General features: G+C 44.7%; 1 protein-coding gene across 1 annotated transcript; it reads right to left on the reverse strand.

Annotated features, from left to right (window-relative positions):
* Positions 1 to 1,265: 1,265 nt before the first annotated feature.
* On the reverse strand, positions 1,266 to 14,235 carry INA (internexin neuronal intermediate filament protein alpha). Its single transcript, XM_036828130.1, has 3 exons — positions 13,113 to 14,235; positions 5,037 to 5,161; positions 1,266 to 3,587 (listed from the first exon to the last, which is right to left on the reverse strand). The coding sequence occupies exons 1-3, from the start codon at positions 14,175 to 14,177 to the stop codon at positions 3,278 to 3,280; spliced, it is 1,500 nt and encodes a 499-aa protein (XP_036684025.1). The 5' UTR covers positions 14,178 to 14,235; the 3' UTR covers positions 1,266 to 3,277.
* Between the last annotated feature and the right edge of the window lie 1,084 nt (positions 14,236 to 15,319).

The raw sequence follows: 15,319 nt of genomic DNA on the forward strand, positions 1-15,319 counted from the left end.
GGATGTACAATGGAGAAGACAGTCTCTTCAATAAGTGGGTGCTGGGAAAACTGGACAGCTACATGTAAAAGAATGAAATTAGAACACTCCCTAACACCATACACAAAAGTAACTCAAAGGATTAGAAACCTAAATGTAAGACCAGATACTATAAACTCTTAGAGGAAAACATAGGAAGAACACTCTTTGACATAAATCACAGGAAGATATTTTTTGACCCACCTCCTAGAGTAATGGAAATAAAAGCAAAAATAAACAAATGGAACCTAATGAAACTTAAAAGCTTTGCACAGCAAAGGAAACTATAAACAAGATGAAAAAACCTTCAGAGTGGGAGAAAATATTTGGAAACAAATCAATGGACAAAGGATTAATCTCCAAAATATATAAACAGCTCATGCAGCTCATATTACAAAAACAAACAACCCAATCAAAAAATGGGCAGAAGACCTAAATAGATGTTTCTCCAAAGAAAGACATACAGATGGCAAAGAAGCACATGAAAAGCTGCTCAACATCACTAATTATTATAGAAATGCAAATGAAAACTACATGAGGTATCACCTCACACCAGTTAGAATGGCATCATCAGCAATCTACAAACAACAAATGCTGGAGAGGGTGTGGAGAAAAGGGAACCCTCTTGCACTGTTGGTGGGAAGTAAATTGATATAGCCACTATGGAGAACAGTATGGAAGTTGCTTAAAAAACTAAAAATAGAATTACCATATGACCCAGCAATCCCACTACTTGGGCATATACCCAGAGAAAAACCATAATTCAAAAGACACATGCACCCAATGTTCATTGCAGCACTATTTACAATAGTCAGGTCATGGAAGCAACCTAAATGCCCATCAACAGACAAATGTATAAAGAAGATGTGGTACATATATACAGTGGAATATTACTCAGCCATAAAAAGGAATGAAATTAGGTCATTTGTAGAGATGTGGGTGGACTTAAAGACTGTCATACAGAGTGAAGTAAGTCAGAAAGAGAAAAACAAATATTGTATATTAACGCATATATGAGGAATCTAGAAAAATGCTACAGATGAACCGGTTTGCAAGGCAGAAATAGAGACAGAGATGTAGAGAACAAACGTATGGACACCAAGGGGGGAAAGCGGGGGGGTGGTGGTGGTGGTGGTGGGATGAACTGGGAGATTGGGATTGACATATATACACTAATATGTATAAAACAGATAACTAATAAGAACCTGCTGTTTAAAAAAATATAAAATTCAAAAAAAAATTATTATCCAGGTACAGAATACACTGTCTTTCATCATTTGATTCATTTCCCCACTTCCTGCCAGGAACTGTCCACTTAGTGCATTATGTGTTTCAGACCAGACAGTCTGCAGACTGCCCCAAGGCCTTGGCAGGGAAAAAACAAAAAACAAACAAAAGAACATTAAACGAAACTAAATGTGGATGCAGGAAACAGACAACATATGATTTCTGAATGACTTGGGGGTACACCTGTCTCACTGAACCAAAACAGTGCTTCTCTCAGTTAAAGCAGCAGAAACCACGAAACACAAGTCATGTTGGTGGGATTCATGTGACTTTTAATTCTCATTTTACTAACATTTTACAGTAAGTGTGGGGAGTAAAGATGGGGTGGAGTAAGGGAAAGGAAGAAGAGAAAAGTATTCTTTCAAGTTCCTTGAACGACTGAAGCATGTGCTAGGATAAGAAAGTTCAGTAAAAGCATCATGTCCTTTTCACCACAGAGTTCCTAATGGAGATGTGTGACAGAGATATAGCAACTCTTTAGGTCTGGTGGAAGTGACTCCAACAGAGAATTAATTCTGCATCAAACTTGGCACACATGGAAGACTGGGCAATGCAGCTGCTACACAGCTGGGCAGATGAAAACTGGCCTCCCCAGAATCTACTTCCTAGCATGTGAGTAGGAGCATGTGTGCCCCTTCTCTGGCCTGAGTATCTCTTTGTCTCCAGCAGGGAAGGGAGACCCCACTAACCATGCAGCAGTGGGAAAACTGTTTGGGCAAGACTCTTTCAGAAAAGAGAAATATTTCTTTTTTATATTTGCTGGTGGTGTTGATTGACCACAAGTGACTTCTTTTACTTTTGGGCAGGAGCATTGTGTCCTGGTGATAACATAATCTATACTTAACACTCTTAAAAGGCATAAGAGTGAAAACAAGGCCTCCTTAGGACCTAGACTAGTGGGAAGGGGAATATGTGGATTCTGTCTAAGGGTAAAGGCATGAAACAGCTAATTCTCTATCACCACAAATGAACTGCCACGGATAAATGAGACCTTGGCTTTTCCCCTTCATACAAATACTCACCTCTTCTAGCTTATACTACTAAATCTAAGGTCAGCTTAATCACAGTTTGGGATTAACTAGGACTGTGCTTCTAAAGTTAAGGTGAAAAGCTACACTCAATAAAGTATTCCTTTTTCCTAATTAAATGGATTTGAATAAGCTAAAAGCCTAAAATCTAGAGACTTTTTTCAATATTTTATTTGTTGGGGGCAACCCATAAAACTTATCACTGCCATTTCTTTAAACTATAGCAATAGAAGGACATGAAATGGACAGGAAGAAGTCACTACACAAATCACAGAAATGGTCAGCATGCATCTAGTTCTACCTATTGAGCAGAGAGAGCTAAAGGGGGTAAGTTCTTTTGAGAAGAACCAAAATGTATTTCAAAGGGATAAATACTACACTAGCCTTCTTTTTTCTGAATGGAAGAAAAGGATATATGGAATTGAGGGGGGATGGGAGGGAAAGAGTCCATTAAACAAACACCTATCATTTGTGAAACAGTTCTATCAGAGTGGTGTCAGGTGTGGACCGTGGGTTTATCTTTGGCAGTGACCTTATGTTTTAGGTATCTAGAGTGAGATTAAATAGCTGGGTAATGGCTGGGTATGGTGAGCGAATATAGATTTTAATTTCAATTCACAGCAAAATGATGATGATCACAGACTTAGTACCTTAGTTTGTACTTCCTCTGTACCTGAATCATCTATTGCTGTGAAGCCTAAGGTTTAGGTGAGAAAGCTGCATTCTTAGATAACTCCTCTGTGATTGCTCTAGGACTGCTGTTTGCTCCAATCTAAGGTGTGGTTTTCTTATTAGAGAAAGTAAGTATTCAATGCTAAATATGAGACTGAAGCCTTGAAGACATTGTATAGTGGCGACAGGTGTTTTGGATCAGGAATAGGCTGTTTAACAAGTCAAATGCATATTATCCCCTCTTAAGCATTAACTTTTTTTAAGCAACAGAATTATATTTTTTGGCTTGAAATGGTGTTTTCTTCTATATTTGATTTCTCGGTTTTCTTAGCAGATATCACTGTCTCCTCCAATATTTCTTCAAAACTTTCCCCTAACTGGGAGGTTTTCTTCACGGCTACCTTAGAAGCCTCCTCTTCCTCCTCCTCTTTCTTAAGAGACAGCCCAGTGGATGAGACTTTGGAGGTGGTAGAACTGAGGATTCTAGGAGGGAGCAGATAACTTGGATTGGGAAGTGGATTCAGGCCTGAAATGCTTAATCCACTGGTGCTAAAACGTGTCTCTTCGCCTTCCAGCAGTTTCCTGTAAATCCAACAGAGAAAAACTCTCAGGAAGTCAACTTGAAACTTTTTTTTTTAAAGAATTTAACCCTCCAGCCTCTATTCATTTTAGAAAGATTAGAAAGATTTCGCAGTTTCTTCATGAGATTGAGGCCAATAAATAGTGAATTTCAAGGCTCAAAGACCCGGACTTTATCCGGCACGTGCACACACACACTCAAACACACACTCACACACACACAGACACACACTCACAAATCTTTAGCACAAGCTGCGTTTAAAGCACTGTCAAGGGGAAACCTATCCTATTTGCAAATACATTTAAGAAAACCCTACAACTCCCCTTGGTCTCATCACACCCATTTTTGGCACTTAAGAGTCTACAAAGCTCTAAGGAGAATTTTACTAATTAACACCTTAAGTGCAACAGGGATAAGAAGGTAAGAAGTCCACAAAGGAATTGCCTAATTCAGCCTGAACTTGAGATTTGTATTTTTTCAACGTGTAGGGGTACAAAGGAAATGGAATCAGCAATAACAGAAACCAGTGAATTAAACTGTTTCAGATACCAAGCTTTTTCCCAGCCTGGCTTAAACAGCATCATAAAAGCATGGCCCCAATACCTTTTTTCTCATAACTGTAATAATTTTTATCATTTTTTTTAAAATCAGAAACTCAAAACACTATCAACTCCTCTTGGAGCTTTGTTTTGAAGTAGTATACATAGTGTAAGGAAAAATAGAAAAAGTTCTCAGACAGATCTGGGGTTGAGTTTGAGCTCTTCCATTACCAGCACTGTGACTTTGAGCATGTTGCACAGTCTGTGGTTCAAGTTTTCTCATCTGCACAATGGGAATAATATGACTTGATACCTAGATAATTTATATGCAGTATCTAATATAGTACCTGGCACACAGCAGTCATTCAAAAAATAGTAGCTGCTGTTATTTATTTATTTATTTTGAATTTTATTTTATTTATTTTTTTATACAGCAGGTTCTTATTAGTTATCTATTTTATACATATTAGTGTATACATGTCAATCCCAATCTCCCAGTTCATCACACCACCACCACCCCCACCCCGTATTTATTTTTTTTAGAGGTAAATGTTCACTTACATATTGCTTGAGTAGGAATCCAGGGGGATACCTCACCTATTGGGACTTTCTATGTTATATGAACCCCATTTTTAAAGTTAGAGTCTGATAGATTTTATTTCAACCTCTGTGCACTCACTTTATCCCCTTAAATCCTTGCAGAGGTAGGTAGACTACTCCAGGCCTAGTAAGGTGGAGCTGGGATATAACCAAGTCGAGGGACATCAGGGTCAGCTCACCTGGAAGGAGCCTGTGATGCCTTTCCTTAACCCCCCCTCACCTATCAGAAATCAGAGAGACTAAAACCACTTATTTGGGTAGAGATGCCCCAGGTGATGGGATCTGCTTGGGTGAGCATGCCCTGTGACATACCTGTAAGCTGCTATCTCAATGTCAAGAGCCATTTTGACATTGAGCAAGTCCTGGTATTCCCGAAGGTGGCGGGCCATCTCACTCTTGGTGTTCCTCAGATCATTCTCCAGCTGCCCAATATTATCCTGAAAAGCAACGCATGTCCAACATATTTAGGCCAAACCAGCTGACATTCATGGAGACTGAGACTGAGATTGAGAAAGCAAGGATTCTCAACCCTGCCTACACATTAAGAATCCAGACCTGTCCCCCAGCCCAGATTCTGATTCATTTGTTCTAGGGTGGGGTCCCAGCATCTGCATTTTTTCATAAAGGTCCCCAAGAGATTTGGATACATTTCTACCACAGAGCACACGGTTCTAAACTGAATACTGGAGAAATATTTATTTTTTACTTACTTACCGTCCCTCCCTTGCTTGTTGTATTACTGCTGAATCACTCAGTTACATGTACTTTCCAAAACCAAAGGCTCAGGTTAGGAGCTTAGATTCAGAAAATTCCAACTGTGGAGAGCACAGAGGGGATGGCAAGTCTTCTCTGCCTCCATTTGTTTTGATGGTTTCCTGAAAGTCTGCTACTCAATCACTTTACTGAAAGCATTTTACATGACAGATAGGGAGGAAGCATAAACACTCCAAGGGATTTTTTTTTTAATCCAAATGGCAGATGGAAATTATAATTTTTTTTTAAATTTATGTATTTATTTATTTTTGGCTGCATTGGGTCTTCGTTGCTGCGCACGAGCTTTCTCTAGTTGCAGTGAGTGGGGGCTACACTTCATTGTGGTGCACAGACTCTAGGCTTGTGGGCTCAGTAGTTGTGGCACATGGCTCAGTAGTTGTGGCTTGCGGGCTCTAGAGCGCAGGCTCTGTAGTTGTAGCGCATGGGCTTAGTTGCTCCGCAGCATGTGAGATCTTCCTGGACCAGGGCTTGAACCCGTGTTCCCTGCATTGGCAGGTGGATTCTTAACCACTGTGCCACCAGGGAAGTCCCTATAATATTTTTTAAAAAAGAAACTAAGTTCATATAATACTTTTGCTTTAAGTTCCTCCAGGTGCAAACCCAGGCACAGAAGAAAAATAGCTTTAAATCTGTGATTCTTGAGAAACCAGAGGATCTTTTAAAAGCACAGTAGATCCTATTGCTCATCTTCCTAAAACCCTCCAACAGCTTTGGAATTAAGTCCAAACTCCTCAGCATGGCCTATACTTTTCCCCTTGCTCAATGTGTTTCAGCTACCTTGGCCTTCTCTTTTGCTCCTTAAACTTACCAAGTTCATTGCTATCCCAGGCCCTTTAGGCTAGCTATTTCCTCTGTGTGGAATGCTCTGTGGTGGGTCTTCACATGACTGACTTCATGTCATACTAGATTCAGTTCAAATGCCCTTTACTAAGACAGGTCTTCCTCAGCATCCAGTTTAAGTACCCTTTCCACACTGATCTAGCACGTGATTTTACCTTAAACCAGGGCAGCTGCTAGCCCATGAAGGAACTTTGTGTAAATTAGAAAAAGGCACCTCCAGTGGGAAGACAAATTAGAAAAAAGCCCCCACTTGAAACTGGCCACTCTGCTTTTTATTTATTTATTTATTATATTTAAAAAATAGATTTATTTATTTATTTTTGGCTGCATTGGGTCTTCATTGCTGTGCACGGGCTTTCTCTAGTTGTGGCAAGCGGGGGCTGCTCTTCGTTGCGGTGTGCGGGCTTCTCATTGCGGTGCCTTCTCTTGTTGCGGAGCGCCGGCTCTAGGCGCGTGGGCTTCAGTAGTTGCACCATGCGGGCTCAGTAGTTGTGGCTCGCGGGCTCTAGAGCGCAGGCTCAGTAGTTCTGGCGCACGGGCTTAGTTGTTCCGCGGCATGTGGGATCTTCCCGGACCAGGGATCTAACCCGTGTCCCCTGCATTGGCAGGCGGATTCTTAACCACTGCGCCACCAGGGAAGTTCCCACTCTGCTTTTTAGCTCTTATCATTATCTACGTAATTCCTTGTTGTGGGGGGTTGTCCTATGAACGTAGGATTTTTAGCAGCATCCCTGACCTCTATCCACTAGATGCCAGTAGCACGTGCTCTCCCTCCCAGTTGTGATAACCAACAATGTCTCCAGACACTGCTAAATGTTCCCTGGAGGGTGAGTCACTATTAGAGAACTATTGCACCAGGATGTAATTTACATGGAAACCTGGACCCCTTCTGTCTAGTTCACCCCTGGAAGCCCACAGCCTAGCACAATGCACACTGTAGATGCTCAATGAATGACTGTTGAATGAATGAATGATGCTACATAAGCATTTGTTTTCTTATTCTGAGCAAATAATTTATATAATTCAGTTGCAACTCTGTCAACATGAAGAGCACAGTGACTGAGAGTTATTTTTATGAAATAGTGTTGCAGATAAACATATCAGAAACCTCAGGAAAGTAAGTGCTGAGGAACCCTTTGAACTTCCCTTGTGGGGATGTTGAAGCGATGGTGAAAGGCAGGGCTGATACACTGGGGGTGCAAACTTCCAAATCAAGAGAATCTGCAGAAAGACCAAAAATTCATACCACCTACCTGTTCTATAAATAGTGACAGGAATACCACAAAGAAGAAACTCAATTAACTGATGGGTACAGAGCAAGGGATGATAAGCAGTGGGGAAAACACATAATACACTGGACAGTGATGAAAATAGTCCAAAGTGTGTTAAGAGATCATGAGAGTTTAAAAGGAGTTTTACCAAGAAATTTTACTGGATGGTTGCTATATTTGAGGTTAAACTAGCCTACAAGCAAGTCTGCTAGTGACTCATTAGAGGTAAGAAAATCAATATTATTGTGGTAAGGGGGAAAAGAGTCTAGGGTGAAGGAAAAAGGAGAAAGAGGAGGGAGCATACTCATTATGCAAAGGAGCAAGAGAAATGTTATATGAGGAAAAAAAGAGGATTTCATCAGTATCTTTGGGTTGCATTTCTTGCCCTGCCACAAACATCTAACATACCTCAGTCAGTTTTCTATATTTTAGTTTCTTTGAAACTTCCATTTCTGTATATGGGAAATTACAGTGTTTATTATTTTCTGAGGTGTTCTGAGATCCTCAAGTTAGGATGCCAATTTAATGCACCTCACATTATTATGTGATGAATCCATTATCTGTTAAATTAGATAATAGGCATTAGAACAGCATTTGGCACCTAGGAATGCACAATAAATGTTAGTGATTTTTATTATTGTTAATATCATACCACGTGACTCTCTACCTTTTTAATGATATGGACAAATTAATCACGAGCCCTCCCTACAACCCTTTAGATAACTAAGGAAGGCAACGTAAAATAAAATTTTAATATTGGAGAGTTGGAGGCAAACCCCTTAAAGCACCAGATTATTATTTTTTGTTTGTTTTTCACAAAGATGTACATCTCCGTAACAGATTTTTTAAAAATCACAATTTTAAATAAAAACCTTTCTAAAGTGGTTTGTAGTACTCTTACCTAGGACACTAAACATAATGCAACCTTTCTCAGCAACTAAGGATTAAGATAATGATCAATTATTTTTCTATAATTCTGTGATGTGATTTATCTTTTAGGTCAACTAAGATATATCAGACTGTTTATTTCTACCCTAAATGGCCCCTTAGAGCAGTATTTTTTTTTAGTTTTTAATTTTTAAAAAAATTTTTAAAATTTTATTATTTTTTATATAGCAGGTTCTTATTAGTTATCTATTTTATACATATTAGTGTATATATGTCAATCCCAATCTCCCAATTCATAGAGCAGTGTTTGAGTTAGTGTTTGCTACGTATTGGTTTTCTTTGTCCTGAAAGTTTAACTGATCTGTTTCTACTCATTCTTGGCAATGCCTGACTCCAGTGGTTCCTCTTCTTTATCTTGCTGCAGGTTTGAAATCCAAATAGCAAAGTACTTTAGAATCATGTAAAGTTAACAATAAACAGGCTGGGGGCAGCAGAAGGGCCAACTTCCCAATATGTGATTTAGAGATAGATGTTTTGTCACATCAGCAGGTTAATTAGGTCCTTTTAAAAAAAATTATTTTTGTTTCACAGCTGTGTTTTCTGAATAAGAGGTTGTTGGGGACCTGAGTTCCAGATAGATGAAACTTCCTTAAACTTTTCTGTTACACATTTCACACGTCTATTTTATGGATCAGTGTAGACAAAAAGCACGACTCTGCTCCTGTTAGAAGGAACTGTGCTGACTGCTGACCACTGCTCCTCAATGTCCAGTCTCCTTGTTTGCGCTCTCTTCCCCACACCAGGCTGTCTTGCATTGCCCTTCAAAAGCCCTGCCAAAGATGGCCTCCAGCTGGAAATGTGAGCAGAGCGCTGCAGTCTGCTCCCTCCCCCAACCACGCAGCTACTGCTGGATTAGCCTGAGGGAGTGGGAGAGAGGCACTCCCAGCTCCTGCGGGGGTCTCTCCTGGAAGGGCTAAACCAAGTGCTGAGCATCTTCCTCAGGGCCGGAAGGAAGGATGTGGGCTGGGAGTAAGAGAGAGAACTGGCCACGCCAGCACCTGCAGTGGAGCACAGGAACAACAGACAGTGCTGTGGGTTTCATCACTTTGAGGGGCCCTCAGCCAGGTGAGCAGTAGTGAGTGCGGCACTCACTGATTGAAAGAGGCTGTTCAGAATTACTGCTCTGCCTGATAAATGAAGGTGGGGAGAGAGGATTTCTATATATGGTACACTCACAGGTCACTGTGCTGCCTTTTCTCACTCCTGTCTTTGCTTCATCCCATATTTTTTTTTTTCCTACCATACTTTAAAATGTTGCATTATATGTATTTCTATAGGCTGGTTTACACTGGGAAATGTGGTTTAAGTCAATGCACACCCAAATCAGTCTGAGGAATGACGGTGCTTTAATTGAAATTGCATATTCCTGGGCCCCACCTGCAAACTGATGAATCCATATCTTTGGGAGTGGGCCTGAGAATCTTTCTGTTAAGCGCCCAAGTAACCTTGGTGGGTCAATGGGTTTAGGAAACACTAGGGTTTTTTTCTGTAAAGGCTCTATAAGGATGGCCCAGGTGACAATAATACAGTGAGGTAGAGGGGCAAAAACAGAACAAAAGAAAGCAAAAAGCACATGGAAGAGTTGAAAAAAAAAAAGAGAGGGACCAAATGAAGCTTTTTTCTTGAATTCTAATTTCAGAAATGGATCTATCAAGCTATAGATTTTTACTCAGCCACTGCCACCCCTAATCTCCAAGGGGCCAGCCCCTTCCTCCTATTTAATTAGGCTGCATTCCAATCTCATACTGGAGAGAGGAGGGCAGACTTGGCTCATCTCCCTGGAGAGCATTAACTAATGGTGTGATCTTGATTGTTCAGCAAGGTCTTTCAAGGAAAGCTTCAGCTTTCCAAGACTGACCATAGTATAGGGCCAGGGCCCCCAGTACCCTGCAAAAATGTCCTTAGACATCTTTGGCAGAGCAAGGACTCTAATGGTGGTGAAGCAGCTATGCAGGAACCAGAATCACCCTGTGTCAGAAATGGAAAGCCTTCAGCTAAAGAGGGTGGCTCTGTTTGGCTTCTGAGGACAACAGCCCCAACTCCTCATAATTTTTCCTGTTACCTGATTCAGGCTCTCTCATACACCACTGTATACTTACGATGTCACCTTGAATCATTCGTCACCCTTTCAAAAGTGTGATAAGCTTTCTTTCCTCAAATAGGCTGTTAGCTCTCAGGAGCAGGGAAAACGTGACTTTAATGGGGCCCTCCTCTGCCATGAAGAGGGTGCCAAACTTGCAAGGAAGATGAGCCTAGCACTAACCTCTGAAGCAGAAGAAAGAACAGCCTCCATTACTGCAGTGAAAGGGGAGGGGGATGGGGTTAGAGGGCAAGGAAACAATGGCTGAATCTCACTGTGGAGGAGGCTTTTCATCTCAGTCAGCACTGCTAAGACTGTTACAGAGAATAGCCCGAGGACTCCCTTGTGGCTTCAGGACTTCAGGATCCCCAGGTGAAGATGTGAGCCCCACCTCAGCCTTAGGTCCTAAAAGGTAGGTAGGATATATATATATATACACACACACACATATATATACACATATATATATACACACATATATATACTTATATACATATATATATGTATATATGTTGTCTGATCTTCTCTTCCATTCAAAGCAGGTCCACTGAGGCTCTGAGGCTAAAGCTGATGGGGGCAGCACTGCAGAGCTGCAGAAGCTGCAGTTTCTGTTGTTTTTTGTTTTCTGCAGACTACATCTCCATGACCCTACTATTGTCTAACGCTGAAAGCCTTTTAAAGCAAACAAAACAAGCCAGACAATACTGTCACTACCTCTCAGAATACAGGGGCTATAATGAGCAAACAGAGGACATGGCAAAGCCCAATTCAGATGGCGGTTGTGCGTAAGTTATCCTTTTTAGAGAAATGCTGGGCTAGCCCTCCAGAAGACCACCTAACTCATCCTTTGAAGCTTCTAGAAGAAAACATGAAGTCTCAATTAACTAAATGTGATTAGTTCAGGCCATCTGGGACCTAGGCCATATAGTGAAAAGTTCAAGTTACAGATATTGAAGTGGAACAGAAGTATTTGAATATTACTGTAATTCCAAACACCAAAACAAATGGTCTAAGCAAGCTTCCTTCCTTTATCAAAGGGAGTAATTTATAATGAACAGCAAATACTGCACATCAATAGCTCCAGACTCAACTAGCATTTTGAGGTTTCACTCCTTTCTTGATTGTATTTTATTAATGTCCCCAAACCCCATTAATTTTATCAAATGTAAACTTTGATCTTGGCTAGAATGAATTATTGCAAGTTTCCAAATTATTAGCATTCTATCCCATGGAATTTTTATTGCACCGTGAAACTGAACCACACTATTTAGATTCTTTTCTACACTTTTCTCCTGCCTCTGTGTCCTTTGTGGTCATAAGCCCAGAATGTTCTATGTGGTAAAACTGAAGATGCAGTGGCCTTTGTTTGGAGAGAAAAGGAGGAAAGAGCCAATCGATACCTTCACAGGGGCTTAGAGGACAGGCAAAGACGGAAAAAAAATAAGTGACCTATAACAAAGATGAACCCATCTCTGTGATTTATCACATGCACTTAGGATGGAAAAATGTTAAGGAAATGGGCATTTTCGAGTGGGACTTCACTGTTTCTGAGCAGATTAAGTGGTTTTTGTTAAGTGCTAAGCCATCCATGAAAGCGAAAATTGATGCTGTCCACGAGGTGACCTTTTTGATTGCAGGTAGCCAAGACTGATGTGTTGGTGTTGCAGAAGAGAAAAAAAAAATCAAAGCAGTTAATTGCCTAGAGACTCATAACTGGGACATGAGACAGGAGGGAAATTCTGAGATGGAAAGAACTAGAGATCAGCACCGAGGACAGCGACCGACCGCTCTCATTTGCTAACGGCTGCAAAGCTTTCTTTAGGAAGAAGTAACATTACTCGGTCGAGGAGGGAACCGTGTATGTGTGTTGGGGGAGGACAGAGCAGAGCGGTTATTACCAGCCCAATCACTCATCTTGTTGGCTCCCAATCTCTACTCCTTTGAGGGCAAAAGTCAAGACAATGGGATAGAACCCTTCCCAGTTTAGTACCTCATTCTTCCCCCAACCCAAGGGCAGAACTATTTCCAGGGCGCACAGAAAGCCTTTCAAAGTCAATCAAACAAGCCAGACAGCGGAAACAGCACCACCAGCCATGGAGAGGCTGTGACCCACCCCCGCTGGGCTCACTCCTACTTTGGGTGGGTGCTGTTCTTCAGGTCGCCAGCGTGTTTATGCCCACTTGCTGACAGGGAGGCATGAGGTAGATATTAAGACTCCGAAGAACAGAAGCTTGAGGGCTTCTTTGTTAGAAGGGCTTGGGCAGGGACGTTAAGTGAGGGGCAGGGAAAGACGGCGTCCAAGCCCCTAAAATTAGCGAGAGAGGCTCCAGGGCTTTTTGTTTGCTAATGCCTCCAGGCGGGGCTCTTTCTGTCCCCACCCTTATCCTCCCCTTGGTTTCTAGGGCCCCAACTGTGCGGGAAGTATGCGCGGGAGAGAACAGGACTCCCCTCCCTACGCAGCGTTCCAACCTTTACCTGGTAGCTGGCCACCTCGGCACTGTGCCGCTCCTCCAGCTCCAGGATCTGCCTCTCCAAGGACTCGTTGGCCCCGCGCAGCCCCTCGATCTCGATGGTGCGTGCCTGCAGCTGGCGCCGGTACTCGTGAATCTCCTCGCGGCTGGCCCGGATGGCCTCGGTGCTGCGCGCCGCCTGCTCGTTCAGGTTGGCAAACTTGGACTTGTACCACTCCTCAGCTGACTGCAGGTTCTTGGCGGCCAGGGACTCATACTGGGCGCGGATCTCCCTCAGCGCCGAACTCAGGTCTGGTTTAGCCACAGCCACGTCCACCTCGGCCGCGGCCTGCGACGACGCCTGCAGCGTGGCCAGTAGCTCGGCCACCTCCTCGTCGTGCACCTGGCGCACGAAGGCCAGCTCGTCCAGCAGCGACTCCACCTTCTTCTCCAGATCCAGGCGGGCCAGCGTGGCGCCGTCCACGTCGCGCTGCTGCGCCTTCAGGGCGCGCTCGGCCCCTTCGCGGCCCCGGCTCTCCTCCTCGCAGCGCGCCCGTAGCCGCTGCACCTCCTCCGCCAGCCCGTCGCGCTCCAGCAGGGCCTGCGAGCGCGCCGAGCTCGCCTCCTCCAGCTGCGCGCGCAGCTCGCGCAGCTCGCGCTGGAAGAGCTCGCCGAGGCGCGACGGCTCGGCGTGGCGCTGCCGCAGCGCGGCCAGCTCGGCCTCGAGCGCGCGGTTCTGCGTCTCCAGCTGGTGCACCTTCTCGATGAACATGGCAAAGCGGTCGTTGAGGCCCTGAAGCTGCTCCTTCTCGTTAGTGCGGATGATCTTGTACTCGTTGGTGCGCGCCGCCGCCTGACTCAGGTCCAGCCCGTCGGACGCCGGAGACCGGCGGTAGGCCAGGCCCAGGCCGAGCGACGAGGCCGAGGAGCAGGCAGCCGAGGAGGCCACATTGCAGCGGGACAGCGACTGCGAGCGGAAGCTACCCGCGCCGCCGGCCCCGGAGAGGCGCGAGGACAGGCGCGAGCCGTCTCCGAACACCTTGCGGTAGGAGGAGGCGGCGCCCAGGTAGTGCTCCGAGCCGAAGCTCATGGTGCCGGGACCAGGACCGGGAGAGCGGCTGCGGCTGGAGCTGACGAGGAGACGAGAGGTGAGCCAGACGGGATGCGGTGGAGCGGTGTGCAGCGGATTTTAAGGCGTGGGGTGGAGGGTGGAGGCCTGGGGCGGCGCGTTGGGGGCGGAGCTCCTGCTCCGGGTCTGGCGGAGAGAGGGAAGGGGGGCATCCAGGAGCGGGGGCGGGGAAGCGCAGTGACTACCGCAGCTGCGCGCGCCATGGACCGAGGGCGCGGGGACAGAGCCATTTGCGTAGGAGCCACCGCCTGTCTGAAGCGTCCGTCCCCGAGAGTTGTCTGGTTTGGAAGTGACTTGTGCGGAAGGGTGCCTAAACGATGGGGGTTTCCCATCCGGAAACCACACGGCTCCATCGCGTCCCTTGCCCCTGTCTTCCTTGCCCCCTTTAATCCACTGGGAGGTTAGTGTTTTCTGGGAGGTATACTGTACGCTCATCGCCACCCTGGAGCTCCCGAGCGTGAGGCCCTGTTTTTCCAGACAGAGTGTGGACCCTCAGGGCGCGGCTTTGGCCCCTCCCAGTGCCCGCTTGGGGTTCCCAGGGGAGAAGTGGGTCTACGTCAGAGAGCATCTCATCAGCTGTTCCTCTGCAGCTCTCCGGAGCGCCCGGGGTTGGGTGGCTGTGCTGAAAGCCTGCGACGCCCAGGAAGAGAGGGGAGGAAGGTAAAGAGAGTGGGCCTGAGTTGCAGAGAGTGGAGAGAAGCGGAGGAAAGAGCTGGGATGGCCACGATCGACAGAGCTGAGGTGCGCCTGCCAATTGTTTAAGCGTGCTCTCCTGTTCACCACAGTCGCCCACCACTCTCCGTTGAATAACGTCCACCTTCTTAATTCATCTACTTTACCTGTCTGGCCCTGTAGGCATTTGAGATTTCAGTCTGTGTAAATGTTCATCTGGTTTAGGGAGGACCCCTTCTTGTGGAGATCTGTCTTTGGACAAAAGAGGTCCCTGCAAACAGATTAAACTCCAAAAGTGGGGAAGAGTGCTGATGACTGAGCTGGCCTCCTTCACTACACAGTGGTGGATTTCCAAGAATGGGATCTGTAAAGATGAAGGCTGGGAGGAGGTCGGGTGGGACCTTCAAACTTATAATCTCTCAGGATGTGGC

Source organism: Balaenoptera musculus, chromosome 16 (assembly GCF_009873245.2).
Source record: "Balaenoptera musculus isolate JJ_BM4_2016_0621 chromosome 16, mBalMus1.pri.v3, whole genome shotgun sequence".
Taxonomy (NCBI): domain Eukaryota; kingdom Metazoa; phylum Chordata; class Mammalia; order Artiodactyla; family Balaenopteridae; genus Balaenoptera; species Balaenoptera musculus.

Coding starts and splice junctions, on each gene's coding strand:
- INA (XM_036828130.1), bottom strand. CDS start 14,177: ATGAGCTTCGGCTCGGAGCACTACCTGGGCGCCGCCTCCTCCTACCGC. Junction 5,162..13,112: donor CCGAGGTGGCCAGCTACCAG/GTAAAGGTTGGA, acceptor GTTGCTTTTCAG/GATAATATTGGGCAGCTGGA. Junction 3,588..5,036: donor ATTGAGATAGCAGCTTACAG/GTATGTCACAGG, acceptor TTGGATTTACAG/GAAACTGCTGGAAGGCGAAG.